At 39.6% G+C, this 15,655-nt stretch overlaps 2 protein-coding genes across 3 annotated transcripts in view; one reads left to right on the forward strand and one right to left on the reverse strand.

The window, feature by feature from the left end:
- Positions 1–1,696, reverse strand: part of METTL25 (methyltransferase like 25) — a 66,620-nt gene extending 64,924 nt beyond the window's left edge. Inside the window, exon 1 of the mRNA XM_067312948.1 lies at positions 1,356–1,696. Coding sequence (XP_067169049.1) covers positions 1,356–1,614 — 259 coding nt within the window. The 5' untranslated portion in view covers positions 1,615–1,696. The remainder of the gene's footprint in view (positions 1–1,355) is intronic.
- Positions 1,697–1,718: 22 nt separating this feature from the next.
- CCDC59 (coiled-coil domain containing 59) lies at positions 1,719–9,972 on the forward strand. 2 transcript variants are annotated; one of them, XM_067312958.1, is made up of 4 exons: positions 1,722–1,870; positions 2,958–3,180; positions 6,974–7,073; positions 9,701–9,972. In XM_067312958.1, the coding sequence occupies exons 1-4, from the start codon at positions 1,750–1,752 to the stop codon at positions 9,860–9,862; spliced, it is 606 nt and encodes a 201-aa protein (XP_067169059.1). In that variant the 5' UTR covers positions 1,722–1,749; the 3' UTR covers positions 9,863–9,972. The 2 variants fall into 2 exon arrangements, with proteins under 2 accessions (XP_067169065.1, XP_067169059.1); XM_067312964.1 differs by lacking the exon at positions 6,974–7,073 and having other exon boundaries at positions 1,719–1,870; positions 2,958–3,175.
- The last annotated feature ends 5,683 nt before the right edge of the window (positions 9,973–15,655 follow it).

Raw genomic sequence — 15,655 nt, forward strand, 5'->3', positions numbered from 1 at the left:
ACTTTTGCTTGCTGACTGGATCACTGTCTTCCTTGTTTCCATCTGGCTCTCAAAGTCAATTAATGTTAATTTATTTCATGAATAGTTTTTTTTTTTTCCAGATACCTCAATCCTTCATTGAAAAAAAGTAGTCAGTTAATATTTTGAAGGTTTTCAGATCCAGAAATGTTACAAAGTGATGTAGCAATTTCCAGTTCTTCAATATTTTTCCAAATTCAAGTCATTATCTCAGTTTGTCTTTTATGCCAAAAAGCACGTAGTTCCACATGCTATTTTCCATCAACTCCTTCATTACATTCAACATGCCTTTCTGTCTCATGGGTTATTTCATGTAGCATTCAGTGCTATGCAAGAGCTATCTACACTCCATAAGCTTTGGCACGATACAAGTTATTTTTCTCGGAAAAGTTCTTTGTCAAAGATTTTATCCTAGTTTTGAAACTAATCTCCTTGCTTGGACTCAGGCCCCCAAAACAGCACACCTTTCAGATGCTTTATCTTCATTTCTGTACTCTGCCTAAAAGCGTATTACTGGTATGTTTCCCTTTTACTTGGAGTGCAGCAAATTCAGTAATACAGTTTCATAGTTGGCCTCCTCGTGAGTTACTTGAAAACTACAAAAAATACGAAGTGCTTCTTAAATAGCTCTTGTCAGAAATAAAACAGCTTTCTGTCTTCCTTTGCCAGACACTCATTACTGCAGATATATAGTAAAGCGGTGTTTAAGCCTTTTCCAGCTGTCCTCCCTATTTCCAGAGTTTCAACATTTGGAAGACTTTTAACTGTTACATCTTTCCACTCATACAGGCTTTCTGGTTCATTTTATTTCCGTTCTTCGGAAACTAGTCAGAGCAAACGAGCCTGGCAGTTACAAGCCTCATTTCACTTCTGCATTCTAACTGAACAGGAGGCAATGTATAAATGAGATGGTCACCACAACTAGCACTCGTGAGAGCCTCTTAAAATATAATTTCTCCCACCGTGGCTACATGCAATCTGAATCATGACTCTTCCAGACCTATCCTATTAACCCGGAAAAGAAGACGAGTGCTCTGAGGGGCACAAAAAAGCAGAAAAGGCTTCAGTCGAAGACAGATTAATGCAGCAACAATGTGGAAAGGGCTATGGAAAGGCAGGTGGTCAAGATGGATAAAAAAAATCAGCTCAGTGAACTGGTGTGAAATTGGTGTGTCCCCAGACACTGACACTCCTCTCCTCCCCTCCCCTCCGCCCAAAATGGCGCTGAGCAGCGGTGAAAAAGCGTCGCCCCGCCAACCCCCACCACGCCGAAAATGGCGGCGCCCGGCATCTCGGCGAGACGTCGCGCCCTCGCCCCGCCCCCCGGCCCGACTCACCCCACTGCGCCGCCGCGGCGCCGGCGGCCTCCGCCAGGGAGTGTTGCAGCGCCAGCCGCCCGGGCCCGCCCAGCACCTCCAGTACCGCCTCGGGGCGCAGCGCCACGAGCCGCTCCCAGAGGCCGCGCGTGTAGAGCTCCACGGCGTGGGCGCGGCATAGCGGCAGGGCGCGCGCCAGGAACCGCGCAACGCGCCGCAGTCCCGCGGCCGCCGCCGCCGGCGCCACCTGCGGCGGCGGGGCCCCGCGCGGCCGCGACATGGCAGCGCGGCGCTCGGCTCATGACGCCTGCCGGCCGCCGCGCCAGGGAGAGGCGGGCGAGTTGAGCGCCGAGTCGAGTCGAGGCGGGGCCGTGGCACGGCTTGGTGACGTTTCGGTGTGCGACGGCGGCGGGTGATGGCGGCGGCGCGGCAGGGCAGGCCGGGCCCGCCGGCGGGGAGCGCGGGCCGCGGCCCCCGCCGCAAGCGGCCCTGGAGGCCGGTGTCGCTCCGCGGCGCCTTGGGGAGCCTCCAGGAGGGTGAGCGCGGGGGCGAGGAGGGCTCGGTGGCGGAGGGGAGCCGGGGGCTGCCCGGCTGGCGGGGGGCCTGGAGCTCCCCCTCTCCCCCCCCCCAGCCCCGGGCGTGGGGGTGCGGAGCCGTTTTTTGCTGTTCGATTCACGTGTTTGAGGTAGTTTTACTAAAAGATCTGTCTATGAATTACACAGTAGAAAATGGAAAGTTTCGAACATGGATAAGATGTAAGATATATGGAAGAATTAAATACTTAAATTAAAGAGAAAATATGGTAAAAATGATAGAGGTCATGATTTGAGCAAATGTACTAAAAGTGTGTTTGGCAACAATTTCTATAGTCACACCAATGCCAGAGAGAGTTTAATTATTCAGTGTTAGGGGAAAAAAATGCTCAGTATGCAAAATATACTCATAGAACTACTAATAAGTAGCTATATAGTGCGTGATCCTGAAACCACCATTAGCTTGTGTTTCCTTTAAAGCTAAATGCTTCCATGATGTAGCATACTTTTTAAATTGTAGGAAGGTTCTTCCTGGACAGATATAGAAAGAAGATATCTAGGAATAAAAATAGTATGTTTCTGAGAAGATACAACGGCATGTTAATACAGTATAATTTAATAGTTGAGCCACTTTTTCCTGTGATGTTGCAGCTGTAGGTTTCTTAAGCAGCCAGTACTATCAGTGTTTTCTTGAGGCTATCTTTCGGAATCTGTTTTGATGTTGTATGTGTTGCTGTCAAAAGCAGGAGATTAACATGAATGTTAATACATCTTTTCACGGGACTTGAAGAAACATTAGCAAACGTATACAATATTCAGTATAAATTAATTGGTATGTTCGCAATGGTATGTTCTCTTAAGAATTCAGGTGATAATTTTCAGCAAATCTGCACCGGCTACAATGCTGCAATAGGGATCAGTTTTATACCAGTGTTCTTCCTTGAATTATTGACTGGTGCTTATTAAAGTTAATAAAAGTAGCTGCTTACTCTCTTTTGGGAAGAAAATGGATGGGAAAAGGTCCTGGCTTAACGCGTTTGGTACTACTTTAGTGCTTGTGTATTTAACTCCCTTTTTCCAATGTTTTCAGGACAAGGATTTGCATTTCAGAGGAAACAAAAGATCCAAAGAGAATACAGAAAACTGTTAACAAGGGAAAGAAAGGTTGGGACACAACGGGATATTCAGTTTACCGATACTTATCCAGAGCACTTGAAACATCTCTACCTAGCTGAAGAAGAGAAGCTTAAGAAACAGCGCAAGGCTACAAATGACTCCATTTTGTCAGAAGAAGAACTTAATAAAGCGGTAGAGTAAGTCTTTAAAATAAATCTCCAGAAACAAAGAATTTTTTCCATTGTTAAATATTTTAGATCTTGCCTTTTACATGGACCTGAATATAGTGATTTGCTTTGCTAAAAAATGCTACTAGGCCTTAAATGTTTTTTTTAATTGTTAGAATATATAAAGATGTAGCTTTGTTCTGTTTGCATCAGAACCAGAAGGCAAAACTGATGATAGTTAGGATGTTAATCCACAGAAATAATATGAAAATTGCCCTTACCATTGGACTTCAAGGATAGGGTTCAGTAAAAACAGTAACTGTTGGCCAAATTCTTACCATTTAATACTAAATTTACAAAGATAAAAGTCTCCATTTAAGTTCAGGCAGTGCTCTCTCGAGTCTACGGAGAAGTTTGCTACTACATGTCCTCTGACAGGTTTGGTTTCTTAACTTAAGAGAAAAATAAGGCCAAACTAAACAATTTCAAATACGCCTAGTCTCTTATTAGAGTTTGTATAGCAGTTGTCTTAAGAGTGGTTGGTTTGTTTGAAGTTGGACTCTTTTTAAACTGAGATTTTCTTGAATCTAACAGTATTGTTAACATAATTCAAGCTCAACGTGTACCAAAGATTAGTTTTAGTTTTCCTGTATTGACATAGAAGATGAATATGTTTAAAAAAAAAAAAAAAAAAACCTGCTGGTAATGTGCTCTTTGGTCCTATAAATGTGAAGTTTACCTTTGAATTGGATCTGTTTGTTTTAATTTAATTCCACTTTTTAGGAAGAATTTTTGCATTGTCTTTCCTTTCCCGATCTGATAAGTTGTCTTCTTCGTATTGCACTTTTTTCTGCTAGGATGAGCAGTAATGTCTGCAGCTGTCCTTTTGTTATATGGCTGGTTTTGGAGGAATTTAAACTTTTAACAAATGAAAAGGAGGGTGTGGAGAAGCTTTACTTAAGGCAGTGAGGTGTTCTTGATCAAACTGTTAATCCAAAATAATACAGATGTCATAATATTTTGCCAGTCTAAATGTGGGAATCAATTCAGTAGACTTGGGAGAGAACTTTTGGTATTTTATAATATAGGATACAGAGGGTTCCTAGTTTACATGTGAACCCAGCAGCATTTGAATCCAGTCAAGTTAAGCATTTTCTCTTGGAAGAAGGAAAAGCATTCTTGAATTTTCTTTTTTAATGAGTAGTCATATCACACTTTGTGTGAATTGGTGGAAAAGCGTGTGACAGTATAAGGATTGACTGCTTGTAATCTGACACTTTTTTTCTAGCATTAATATCATGGAATTCTACTGTGAAGAATTTCTTTGTGTGCAAATCAGAAGTAAAAAATTGGGGACAGAATAAAATTGATGCTTAATACACTCATTAGAGTTTTCCTAAGAGGGGAAACGGATAGGTAGGCAGACAATCCAAAGAGCAGAGGAAGGATAGTCTGAAGGAGTACTCTTGTCACTAGTACAGAATAAATCAAAAGACAGAAAGTGACTCAGCCAGAAGTTGTTATTCCTATTTTATTTTGTGTGTGTGTGCGTGTGTGTGTGTATGTACAGAGCATCAATAGTCATAATTACGACGGTTGTCCTCACTAGTCAGGAGTGGCAAAACCAAATAATTAGTCCTAAGTTGAAATTCTTGATGCTATAACTTTAAGATAATATAAATTACAGTGAGGCGAGAGTTAAGTTAACCTCCATTTGCTTTTTGTTGAATGCGGGAGGAATTTCTATTTTAGCTTTTACTTACAGGCTAGCAAGAAAATGATTTTGCAGAAGGAAAAAAAAGTTGATTTCTTCTTTTGGAAAATAAACAATTTTCTCTTAATGCTGTCATTTAAATCATTTTCTGTTAAAGATTAATAACTTCTAAACACACAGAGAAAAGCACTGTTCACTGATTTTACCTGTTATGAGGTAATATATGTATGTGTGCAAATGAAGATTTTTCAAGAAGAGCTTAATGCTACTGGGGATGATCCAGCTAGCAGAGAGAATAGTAAAGTGCTGTTTATAAATAACACTTTATTCTTGGTTTTGAATGAATAAATGGATGTTTCTATTTTTTATCTTTTTAAAAACTTGTTTATAGTGAGGTTTGTTTCAAAATCTACTTACATTTTACTAAATGGAAAAGTCAGATATTTTATTTGAGGCCTAAAAACATCAGACAGCTTAGCTGATTCTTCCCCTGTTTGACAGTACGTCCCCCTGAAGTCTTTGTCAGGTATGTCAGTAACCTGGAAACCAGTAATCATTCAGTGTCATGGCAGTGTTTTGAAGCCGTGTTTGAATATGGCAATTGAGATAATGTCTGGTTGTCCCTACTACAAGGAGTGCCTTAAGTCTTTGAATTTCAAGGTGTGCCTACCTCTAAACTTTGCTGGAAGAAATGCTTGAGAGTGGGGGGAGAGGGAATCAAATCCAAGCCCTGCCCTGGGAGAAGGGTAGACTATTGTCTAGAACTGACCGTTAATTTGTGAGGTTGTCTGAAATAGCACTGGTGTTTCTCTTTAAGGAAAGGTTTTTTGTTTGCTTAAATTAGGGTCATTGATTATGATTATAAACCAAAATTAATAATTCTGCCTGATTGTGACTGCTAATCTGTGAGGTGCAGTGATATCTAGAGTCTTTAGGTAGACTTTCTTGTTCTGTTTGGATGTAAAATAAAATTTCGCTTAGGTTAATTCCATTTTTAGCATATGTCACCATTTAAATAGTTTCTCACTTGGACGGATGAGGTGTTATTACACAGTATTGCCACAAGGTGGAGGTCAGAATAAGACAAGGATTTTTTTTTCTTCTTCTTCTTCTTCCAGAATTGAGTGGTATTTCTAAATGAAAGCATGAGTGAATGTCTTCACTTTCCTCTCTGACTGTCTGTCTGAGATTTCCTAGATGATTATGGCTAGTTTTTCACTTTGAAGTGTGAATAATGGAGAAATCAGAACTTGTTTTGACAGCAGTTGTTTAAAAAACTAGCAAGGCTTATATTTTCAAGTGTGAAATGTCTTTGCTAACACACTGCTTATGCAATGCCTTTACTGTGAATCTAAAAATAAAAAATAAAATCAGAACTAGGTAACCGGAAAAATCCACTCAAAGTAGTGGTGACAGAGGATGTCAGACAAACATCTTGTTTTTCCTGAATTGTTCTCTGGTGAAAGATGCCTGTAGCAGATCTTGTTATTGAAATTGGGACGGAACCTAATTTCCATTGCTAATTTTTGAACATTAAGGATAATAGTATACCCTCTCCTTCAAGAAGAGACTTTCATAAAGGCATTATTAGTCCACTTTTTTGCCTTCACATGTCAGCGTGAGTTCTTTGGGAGACAGTCTGCTCACAGTTGACTGTCCTCCTATCTCTGCAATTGCATCCATGTGTTGGAACTAGAAAGAGAATATAGCTCTAAGCTGGTGCATGGAGTTTTCTGATTTCTGAAGAGCCAGTGTGACTGGAGAAAACCTCTTTGGCAAACTTTTTAAAGTTTACGAAACTTCATCCATGTGAAGGTCCAGTGGCTAAGGTATATGTGTTTCTAACAGTCTGTGCAGTCCAGTCTTCAGTATACTCAAAATTGCTATGTTTTTGTGCTAGATGCTCATTATGCATGAGTATCTCATAAGATTAGGGCAGGTAGGCATCCATCCAGTATAGAAGGATGAGCCTTACTTCTCACTTACATAGTCTATAAATCTTAAAAGACTGTAAAGACTGTACTCTGAACATGCAATGGCAAAGGGATACATGATTAAGTGTGCTTAGTGATAGTCTGTATGCAAAGCATGTATACTTTTTAATTATAGGCCAGTTACGACTGAAAGGAAGTTTAAGAAGAAAATGTCCAATCAGAAGACAAAAGAAGAGTATGAGAAAATAAAGGCTGAACGTGCCAGGAAGAAAGAGGTAAATCTTAGACAGCGATCTTTCTTGACTGTAGGCAAAGGCTAGGATAATACCATTTTATCCATCCATTTGGACAGAAAAGGGACCTTGTGAGGGGAACATGGGTATTGGTATTCTTTCATTCTCTTTCAAATTGACAATAATATTCAGACATGCAAGTGTTCAAAGTTATTCTCTTGGTTCTCACAGTACTATTTATTTGGCTTTGTAGTTGCTGTTAGTGGGATTTTATTACATCAGTTGCTTCATTGAGAAGTACTTAGACCTTGATGTGCACATCCCAGTGGATTATAGTAGATGTCTTAAATATTGTGGAAGAGGAAATAATAACAATACCATCATCTAGTGATTAAAAAATGAAATAACCTTTCCATTTCTTACTGTTATAACACCGTTTTTATTTTACACGCTTTGGTCAACAGTGAAACTATTAAATGTAATGGTATCCAAGACCAATATCTTCAAAATTGCTAGTAATTTTTTCCTCATACTAATTTAATGGAACTTATGCTTACAGTGTGTATCCTTAATATTGTCATTGTTGAATAACTCAGTTGAGTGACTTACTTGAGACATCCTTATTTAATTAGACCTTTTCTCTCTCAGTTCGTTGTTGGTTGGACTATGGAATGGCACACATTGGAACACTGTAAAAGTTGTGTAACTTTCTGCTATCAAACTAAATTCCAGTAGTTAATGCATAAACACTACATTAATACATATGGTATGATAAATTTTATAATTTCTTTAGTTTAGTGGTATTGAAGTCAAGGGTAGGTTTATGTAAGCTAAATTTGTGATTTTGGTTCTGGGGGAGGTTACATATGTTGTATTCAGCTGTGAGTTTAGGTTTCAAACATTAGATATAGGTAATGCTAAAGGAAACAAATGCTGTAACCAGCTTATTTAGAGAAAGCAGAAACAAAAAAAAACCCAGAAAGACTGCAAGGACTTTTCTCTGAAGCAGCTCATAAGAATTGCTTGGAGTGGTGGGAGGAAGCGTTTGCCTTATTCAAGGTATTTTGACAAAAACAAGCAGTGGCTAAGTACTGGAGTAACAATAATCATTTATATGGACTATCAGTATGATAATTGCATGCTTTCCCCCACATTTATTGGCAAGCATTGCATTCACTGTTACTTATTTGGGGAAAAGAAATAAGCTTAAAGGCATAAAAAATTTCTGGCCTCTACAGTATATAAAAAAAAAAAAAAAAAATCAGTAGAGATGAGAAAAAATACAAGAGAAGGTGACGAATACCTAAGTAAGAAGACTGTTGTTGCTTTGAATAAGCATTTGGTTGGTAGCTTAAATGAGCATTGTTTACAGCAGTACACCAAATAACAGTAAAAATTATTAGATAGGGACTGCTATTCTGATTTTTACAAAATACAATGAATGGTATTAATCACTGTTACAGTAAAATATGTGAAGCATTCTGGACAGAGAGATGTAGTCTTTGCAGGTTTGTGTTTTTCCCAAGCAACCTCTTGTATTTGTATTTGGAAGGGGGGGGGGTTGAGTTATGGCAAGTTAATTTTATAGTCCTACCTTACAGAGCATTCTTACTAATTTTTATATATCACAGAGGCTATCTATGCCACAGAAAACAAAAATATACTTAATAAATTACCATCTCTTTGGACATTCTGCAAAAACATCTGCCTTTTTGGTCAGCAGGGCACTGTTTCAAAGAATAAGCTTTATGAGAAGAAATCATTAGAATGAACTGAAGCAACCTTTCAGTCTCATTTGCAGTACCTTGCATATTTCGATAAGACATGATATAAGTGAAGTAAGCTAGTTGGCTTGCTCATCATGAATGTTTGCCCAAATTAGACATTACAATACTAGTGATGGGGGTGTAAGTTACTTGATAAAACTGAACATAATATCAGGATGATTGTCCATAGAGTGTGAGTGCTTCCAGTAATATTTTGGTTGCATGTGTGCTCTGTCCTCAAGAAGTAAAGTTTCTACAATTGAAAATTTGGTTAGGTTTTTTTTTTTTTTTTTAATCATGTTAAAGACAGCAATGTGTGTTGCTTTGAAGAGAACAGGTCACAATCAGTCTGGTTTTAAGTTGTCCGTACATAATGTTGCTTGTGATGTCCAAGCATCACAAACCTGGCCTACCTCCAGCTGTTACTCCAGATATGTCCCACGTTCATCTGCCAGTCCCATGCAGGTTTCTCCAGTCTCCTAGCACGTCTCGAATTGCAAGACATTTACATGGGGGCAGCTGAATCATGTTCGTTCTTTCTGTCTTGCACTCAAGAGTAGAAGGTGGAAAATTTTTGGTACCCTTTCATTTAAGGAAAAAAAAATAAAGGGTGCTCATTTTGCGGGAAAAGTCATGCCTTCTTCAGTGACAAACTTTGTGGTAGCATGTTTGCTGAAGAAAACATGGCTTTTCTCTTGAAGCACTGGGTAAAATAATGTGTGTTTTGTTTGCAGTGTATCCTGGAAGAGGGTCAGAATTAAGCTTTTAAGAGTGATGGTGTTCCTAGTGTTAGTACAATACCTAGTTGCCAATATTTTCACAAAAAAAATTATATTGATTATATAGCAACTTATCAGGTGTAGATTTTTAATTATTTTGACATAATCATCTCTTTTATTTCAGGAAGCTGAAAAAAGAAAACAACAAAGAGAAGAAGCTCAACGGTTGTACAAGCAAAAGAAACTGGAAGCTTATAAAATATTGAGTAAGAAGACCAAAAAAGGACAGCCAAATCTAAACTTGCAGATGGAATTTCTTCTTCAGAAAATACAAAAAAATACATAAATCTCTGCACGTGTCTTATATTTTCAGTTAACAATCAGCTAATTACATGTTTTGAGTTACATGTGGATATTTTATTAAGTGACTTTTATTAAATAATGTCTTTATGCTTCTATATGACTTTTGTCATTGATTTGATCTATCTCATCAGTCCTGTATGGGAGGATATTCACCCTGAAAATGTTTATTCTGTGCTGAGATTAAGTGAAGTCTTGTGCCTTGAAAATAAGTGGTCTACATTTCCAAACTTAAATTCTGTTAGCCATGTACTATCCCAGATTCCAAACCAGTAGCGCCTAATACAGTTGGAACATTTGTTTGGGTTGGCTAGAATGTTTTTTGTGTCAGTATCCTGAGGCTTTTTCCAGCTCATCTCTTTGTACTTTTGATTTCTAGGCTTTGCATCCTTGCTGTTATCTCATTTAGGAGAGTATCAACAAAAAAAGTGGAAGCTTTTCTTGAAATGGGCATATACATGATTCTGAGAGAAAGTAAAGGGTGTGTAAATTTGATTAATCCTTTAATTATTCATGCTGCACATGACATGCTTATATACTGTTGTAGTTTTTCTTCTATGTTTCTCTGATAATTGTTGTAATTGGCAATTTTGATTAGTTCTGAGCTGAAACTTTGAAGAGCAGAAATTTGCAAAGTGTTCAGAAAGTGGTGTGAATTTTGTTGGGACACTTTTATCTGGTTTAAAAAAAAGTGGTATGTCTTCTACTGGCAAAGGTAAGTTCTGGAGTGTACAGTCTGTTATGCTTCTTCTTGTTCTAGCCTATTAGCTTTTTATTAAAAAATGCAGACTACAACTATTTGTAACTATTATTTTTTTCATCAGTAGTGCACAAGACTTAAAATGTTAAGGTTAGTGTAACTTGTGGGAAAGGCAAAAGAAACATCATCCATGTGAATTTCTGGTTGAAGTTCCATCATTTTATGCTTGCATGCATCCATTAGCTAAAGGGTGTTAAAAGATCATATATAGGGTAAGAAAGTACTTAACACAAATATTTGGAGTTGTCACCTTGGAAAGTTCTCTCAATTTACCATCAGTTCAGTTAGAATTATTGGGCAGATATCATCATCTGCCATGATGTCAGCTGTCTGTTTATACAGAAAAGATTTCAGAAAGCCCCAAGTCTTAGACTGGTAATTGTCCATTCTGAATTACTGGTATTACTGTAGATACTGGTATACTATCTATATACCAATGCCTGTTTAGACATGATGTTTATCTGTAAAGCTTTTGAGATAAAGCTTATGATGCATTTGAAATCCAAATAATCTTTTCTTGTGTTAAATTGAATGAAAACTTTACTGTTAAAACATTCCATGTGTTTGATTCCTGATGGAGAATTGGGTAGGTAATAGGATACAGTAAGTTAATTATTTTCCTTTTTTAGGGCTTGTAACATAATTTTACTGCAGAAGCTGTTTTGCATATGAACTCAAAATATATGTATCATGTAACCAATTAGCATTCATAATTCACTCAAGTGATTTAATGGTTTCCTATCACTCCTCCTTAGCGATGAGAAGTTTTGGTTGACTGGTAGAAAAGAATAGGAATTCTGTTCTCTTTTCAAGAAGAGAAATCACATTGACTTGTGTTATTCTGTCTCTTTGTTTTAGAATGTTAAAAGTCAGGATATGTGGTATCTTGTGGTGGTGGTCATTTAAAATTTAGTCTTACCTAGTTCTAACTTTAATTGTTGCCCTTTTATTCAGTCTTTTTATTCCTTGTTCTTGTTGATAGTTAATATGAAACAGACCAACTTTATCTGATTTTCCTGAAGTGGCACCTGAAAATGCCGCCCTTTCCTCATCCTCTGGTGCTTGAGGTAACCTGATCAGGTAAAGGACTTAATCAAAAACCAATGTGGAGTCTGACTATAGCCTCATCATTGCTGATTTCAAGCAAGGGGAAGAAAGGGAGTTTCTATCGTATCCCAATCACTTCCTCGCTACCATAGCTTTATTTCTCTGGGAGAGAGAAGGGCTATTATTAAGCCCTGCTCCTCACAGGCCTGTATGTGAGACTGTTTTTTCCATCAGAAGCTAGTTCTTGATATAGCAGTCCTGAAAAGGAGAGGGAAAAAAAAAAGTTAAAATTACATATTCCCACACACTGTACTGTCCTGATTACCATGAAGTGGCAGCCCAGGACAGTAATAATCAGAAGTTAAGTGCAGTTCAGTGCCTCAGCTGCTACTTTAACCTGCAGTACTGTACTGTCAAACTCCTTAAATTTGGTAGCACTGGAAGATAGAGATAAAGCGGTAATAACAGTGACCCACGGTCATAAAGGCAGAGTAGGGACTTGAAACTTTTACAGAGTAGCACTGTAACAGCTGACCTACTCATCTCTTTATGGAGGAAAGGATTGAAAGGAGAGGGGAGGGAAGGAATGTTTTGAGAGAAGAAGATAAAGGTGTTTTGTTTTGTTTTTGACCTGGTGATCATTAGAAAAATAGTCCAATGGCAAATATATGACCTTACAGAGGATGCCTGTAAAAGCTGCTGCTTTCAGTTGTGTCCCTTTTACCTGGGACATATAAGAAGTTAGTTCAATAGGATACTTAAAGCCTCATAGTAGGCACGAGCTATTTCTATTTGAAAATTTAAGTGTGGTCCACCTAAGTATCAAGAAATGGCCACTACTTAAACTGTTTTCTGTTAAATTTTGCTGTGCATGTGTAGTGAGGACCTTGAAATGTGAAAAAGAGGAGTGCAAGTCCCATCACAACTCTTTTCTGGTCACACTATCAAGTTCTCTCTCTGTTTGAAACTTTATTCTTTAAATGTGGGTATTCATTGAATGCAAGCAACTTTAGACATCTCTTCTCCTTTCATTACCACCTGGTGAAGCTGTGAAGCAGAGAAAAAGAGCAAAGAAACCATCATGTACAATACGTGTATTTTCTCTTGGGTTCTGAGGAACAGAATGTAAAGCTTCATTTGCTCCTTTTAGAAGTAGCTGCTTGGGAAATCATAATAGTAACTTAAATGAATCATCTCATTAAGCTGATTTTGAAAGTACTATGACTTTCTCACTTTGTACGCATCTCTGAAGTAGGGTGTTTTTTTTCTTCTTGCTATTAATAGGAAAAACAAAAGACAAACTTTCCTTTATTAAGGTATATAAAGATAGGCTTTCGAAATATGGGACAATGTAGACTTCAGATTTTCTATCTTTATAGTCTGAAAAATTATGCATGCACTAAGAATTAGATAAAGAACATAGTTCAAAGACTGATTGTAATCTTGTAACCGGCTCTTGGGTTTTGGAGGTAAACCCGTCAAGGGACAGAGGCCCAAATCCAGGCTGGTGGCCTGATGGGGCAAGGCTGCTGCAGCTCCATGGCCCCAGGTCCAACCAGGAGTGAGGCTGAGCATGTTTTCCCAGGAGGCACCACACAAACACATGTATACCCAATATATACATACATGGCTGGCCACACAGCCACACAGATCAGCACAGACAGACATACACAGCACTCACAAATGCAAACGGTGCCAATTGATCTCATCCTATTCCCCTCTGGCTGATTGGGGGAAGGTCCATTAGTAGGACACAGATGTACAGTGTGGGTCCCTCCAGCAGTTCGACTCAGACACTCAGTCAACCCAGTAGCTCTCCCTGGATCTCCAGTCTCCCCCGTTGCTGGCTCCTGGATGTACAAGCCCCCAAGATCCCCAGGCCCCACTCCGGTGGCTGATACAAACTGCCCCCCTCCCCCCCCCCCCCCCCCACACACACTGTGGATGAACCCCTCCAGCAGCTGGCCTTGGACTTTGAGTCCATCCAGTAGCTGGTCCTGCATCCCCGCTCTTCCAGGTGTCTCAGTCCCTAGGGATATGCACACAGATGTGTCTCAGCTGGCCCCCCAGACCCTATGGTCTCTCCAGCAGTCGGCTGGGACTCCCTGGTCCCTCTAGTGGGCAACTCCCCTGTGGTCTCGCCCTTGGAGACCCACGCGCACCCCTGGCTCCCAGGTCACCTCATCAACTTGCTGGCACAACTGCCTTAATGTCCGCTAGCGATCGCAGCCTCCCTCGCAGACCCTCGCTCGCTCCAGCTGTGGAGCCACAGGCATGTGGGTCCTCTTGCCCATGATCCCAGCCAGCTGCTGGCACTCAGACCTCCACATGTGCATGGGAGAGGGAGTTGCTCACCCAAGAAAATACTTAAAAAGGAATTTAAAAACAAGATAAGACAGACCATGCTGATTAGGCACAGGGCATGGCTGGAAAAGCCTACTGACCAGCCTCATTTACACATGGCCAGCCCCTTTTTATCACCGTATCCCTCTAGTTTCTCACATTTGTTCCTCCCCAAACCTCAATCCCTTCCTTTCTCCGCCTTTGGTTCCTTCCCTAAGCTCCCCTCATCCATAAATCTTGCACAGTCCCAAAATGCTCTTCCCCAGCATCCTGCAATGTGTCCCGCACCCCTAGGCAGTGGCACCCCCCCACACCCCCCAGCCCAAAAGGTGCTGGGTGTCCCATGTGGGCTGTGGGGCTGATTTAGCTTGTTTTCATCTGGATTACTGGAAACCAGCAGCCAAAAGTAGCAGCAGGCTACTGATAACTGGTTCTTTTACATACTGTATTAGCATGATGGTTGTTTTTATCAATTCTGGGAGACTTCCGGAGATTAATAGTTGAAGCCTAACCTTTCTGTTTAGGTCCCGTTCTCATATTTAATGTGATCATAGTGACTAAAACTTTTCATCCTGAGTACAGTTCAGTAGATAAAAATTTTTAGTGATAAACGTGACCTGTGTCATAAAATCATACAGCTTGTGGTTTTAGCTGGAAAGTAAAGTCAGAACTGCACAGAAAGGGAATCATCTGGTGACTCAAAAGTGACTTCAGACAAAAGGCTAAAGATGATGATAAAGATGATAAGAGCAGTGGTTCTGTAGTTACCCAGAGGATTTCACTTTCAAGTAGCTGTCACTAATAATTTGGGAAGCACTGAACAAATAAAAGCATTAGGGAAATAAACACAGGTATCTGCATTCAGGAACTGTGGGTGTTGATTCTCTGTAGAACCCATGAATAGCACAAGTGTTCAGAAATATAGCATCTAAAGGTGTTTCCAGGAGGCTGGCTGTGATGTGGTCTCTGTGTCTTGAAGAATTAACTCCCTGGGAGCTCTCAAAAATGAGAGTATGGTGCAGTATGGGCTTGAGTTTGCCATATGGTATTGATGTACTTTGTCATTGTCTCTGTGCTTATTACTTTAAAAAATGCCAAGGAGCTACAGGAGTGTTAAGTGTTATTGATGTGTGTTTTAGAGGTCACAGGTTTACATCTGATGACCCCACTGGTGACCTGTACTGAAAGATGTTCTGAGACATGAAAATAGGAACAAGTAGAAGTTGTAGAAGTAGAAACAAGAATCAGGGAATCCCTGAAATGTTTTTTGAGAAACTGTTTTAAGAATGCAAATGTAACGTTCTAATTCTAATGTTCATAAGGTTTTCTGTAGTCAATGACAATACCACCAAGGGGCAAATAATCACATGTGAAGAGAAATCACACGTATTGCTCCTACACACACACATCTATCCATAGGGAGCCGATGGTGACTAGTTCCAGCATTCAGACTTCTAGAGCTAGGTGAGGTGAATCCCATCCTGTGTTGTCAAGAAGCTTTTGCAAGGGGCATTTAGGAACAATATTTAATTAGAAGCTGATGATTTGCAGTGCAGATCTGTTGAAATCTAGACACAGAATAAAGAATGATTACTGAACAACAGAATAGTGAAACAGTCCTGAATGTAT

Source organism: Apteryx mantelli, chromosome 1 (assembly GCF_036417845.1).
Source record: "Apteryx mantelli isolate bAptMan1 chromosome 1, bAptMan1.hap1, whole genome shotgun sequence".
NCBI classification, from domain to species: Eukaryota; Metazoa; Chordata; class Aves; order Apterygiformes; family Apterygidae; genus Apteryx; species Apteryx mantelli.

What these genes read in the sequence shown, in the direction of transcription:
- CCDC59 (XM_067312958.1), top strand. Translation starts at nt 1,750, where the DNA reads ATGGCGGCGGCGCGGCAGGGCAGGCCGGGCCCGCCGGCGGGGAGCGCG. An exon ending in CTTGGGGAGCCTCCAGGAGG is followed by an intron (nt 1,871 to 2,957) that starts GTGAGCGCGGGG and finishes CAATGTTTTCAG; the next exon opens with GACAAGGATTTGCATTTCAG. An exon ending in AACGTGCCAGGAAGAAAGAG is followed by an intron (nt 7,074 to 9,700) that starts GTAAATCTTAGA and finishes CTTTTATTTCAG; the next exon opens with GAAGCTGAAAAAAGAAAACA.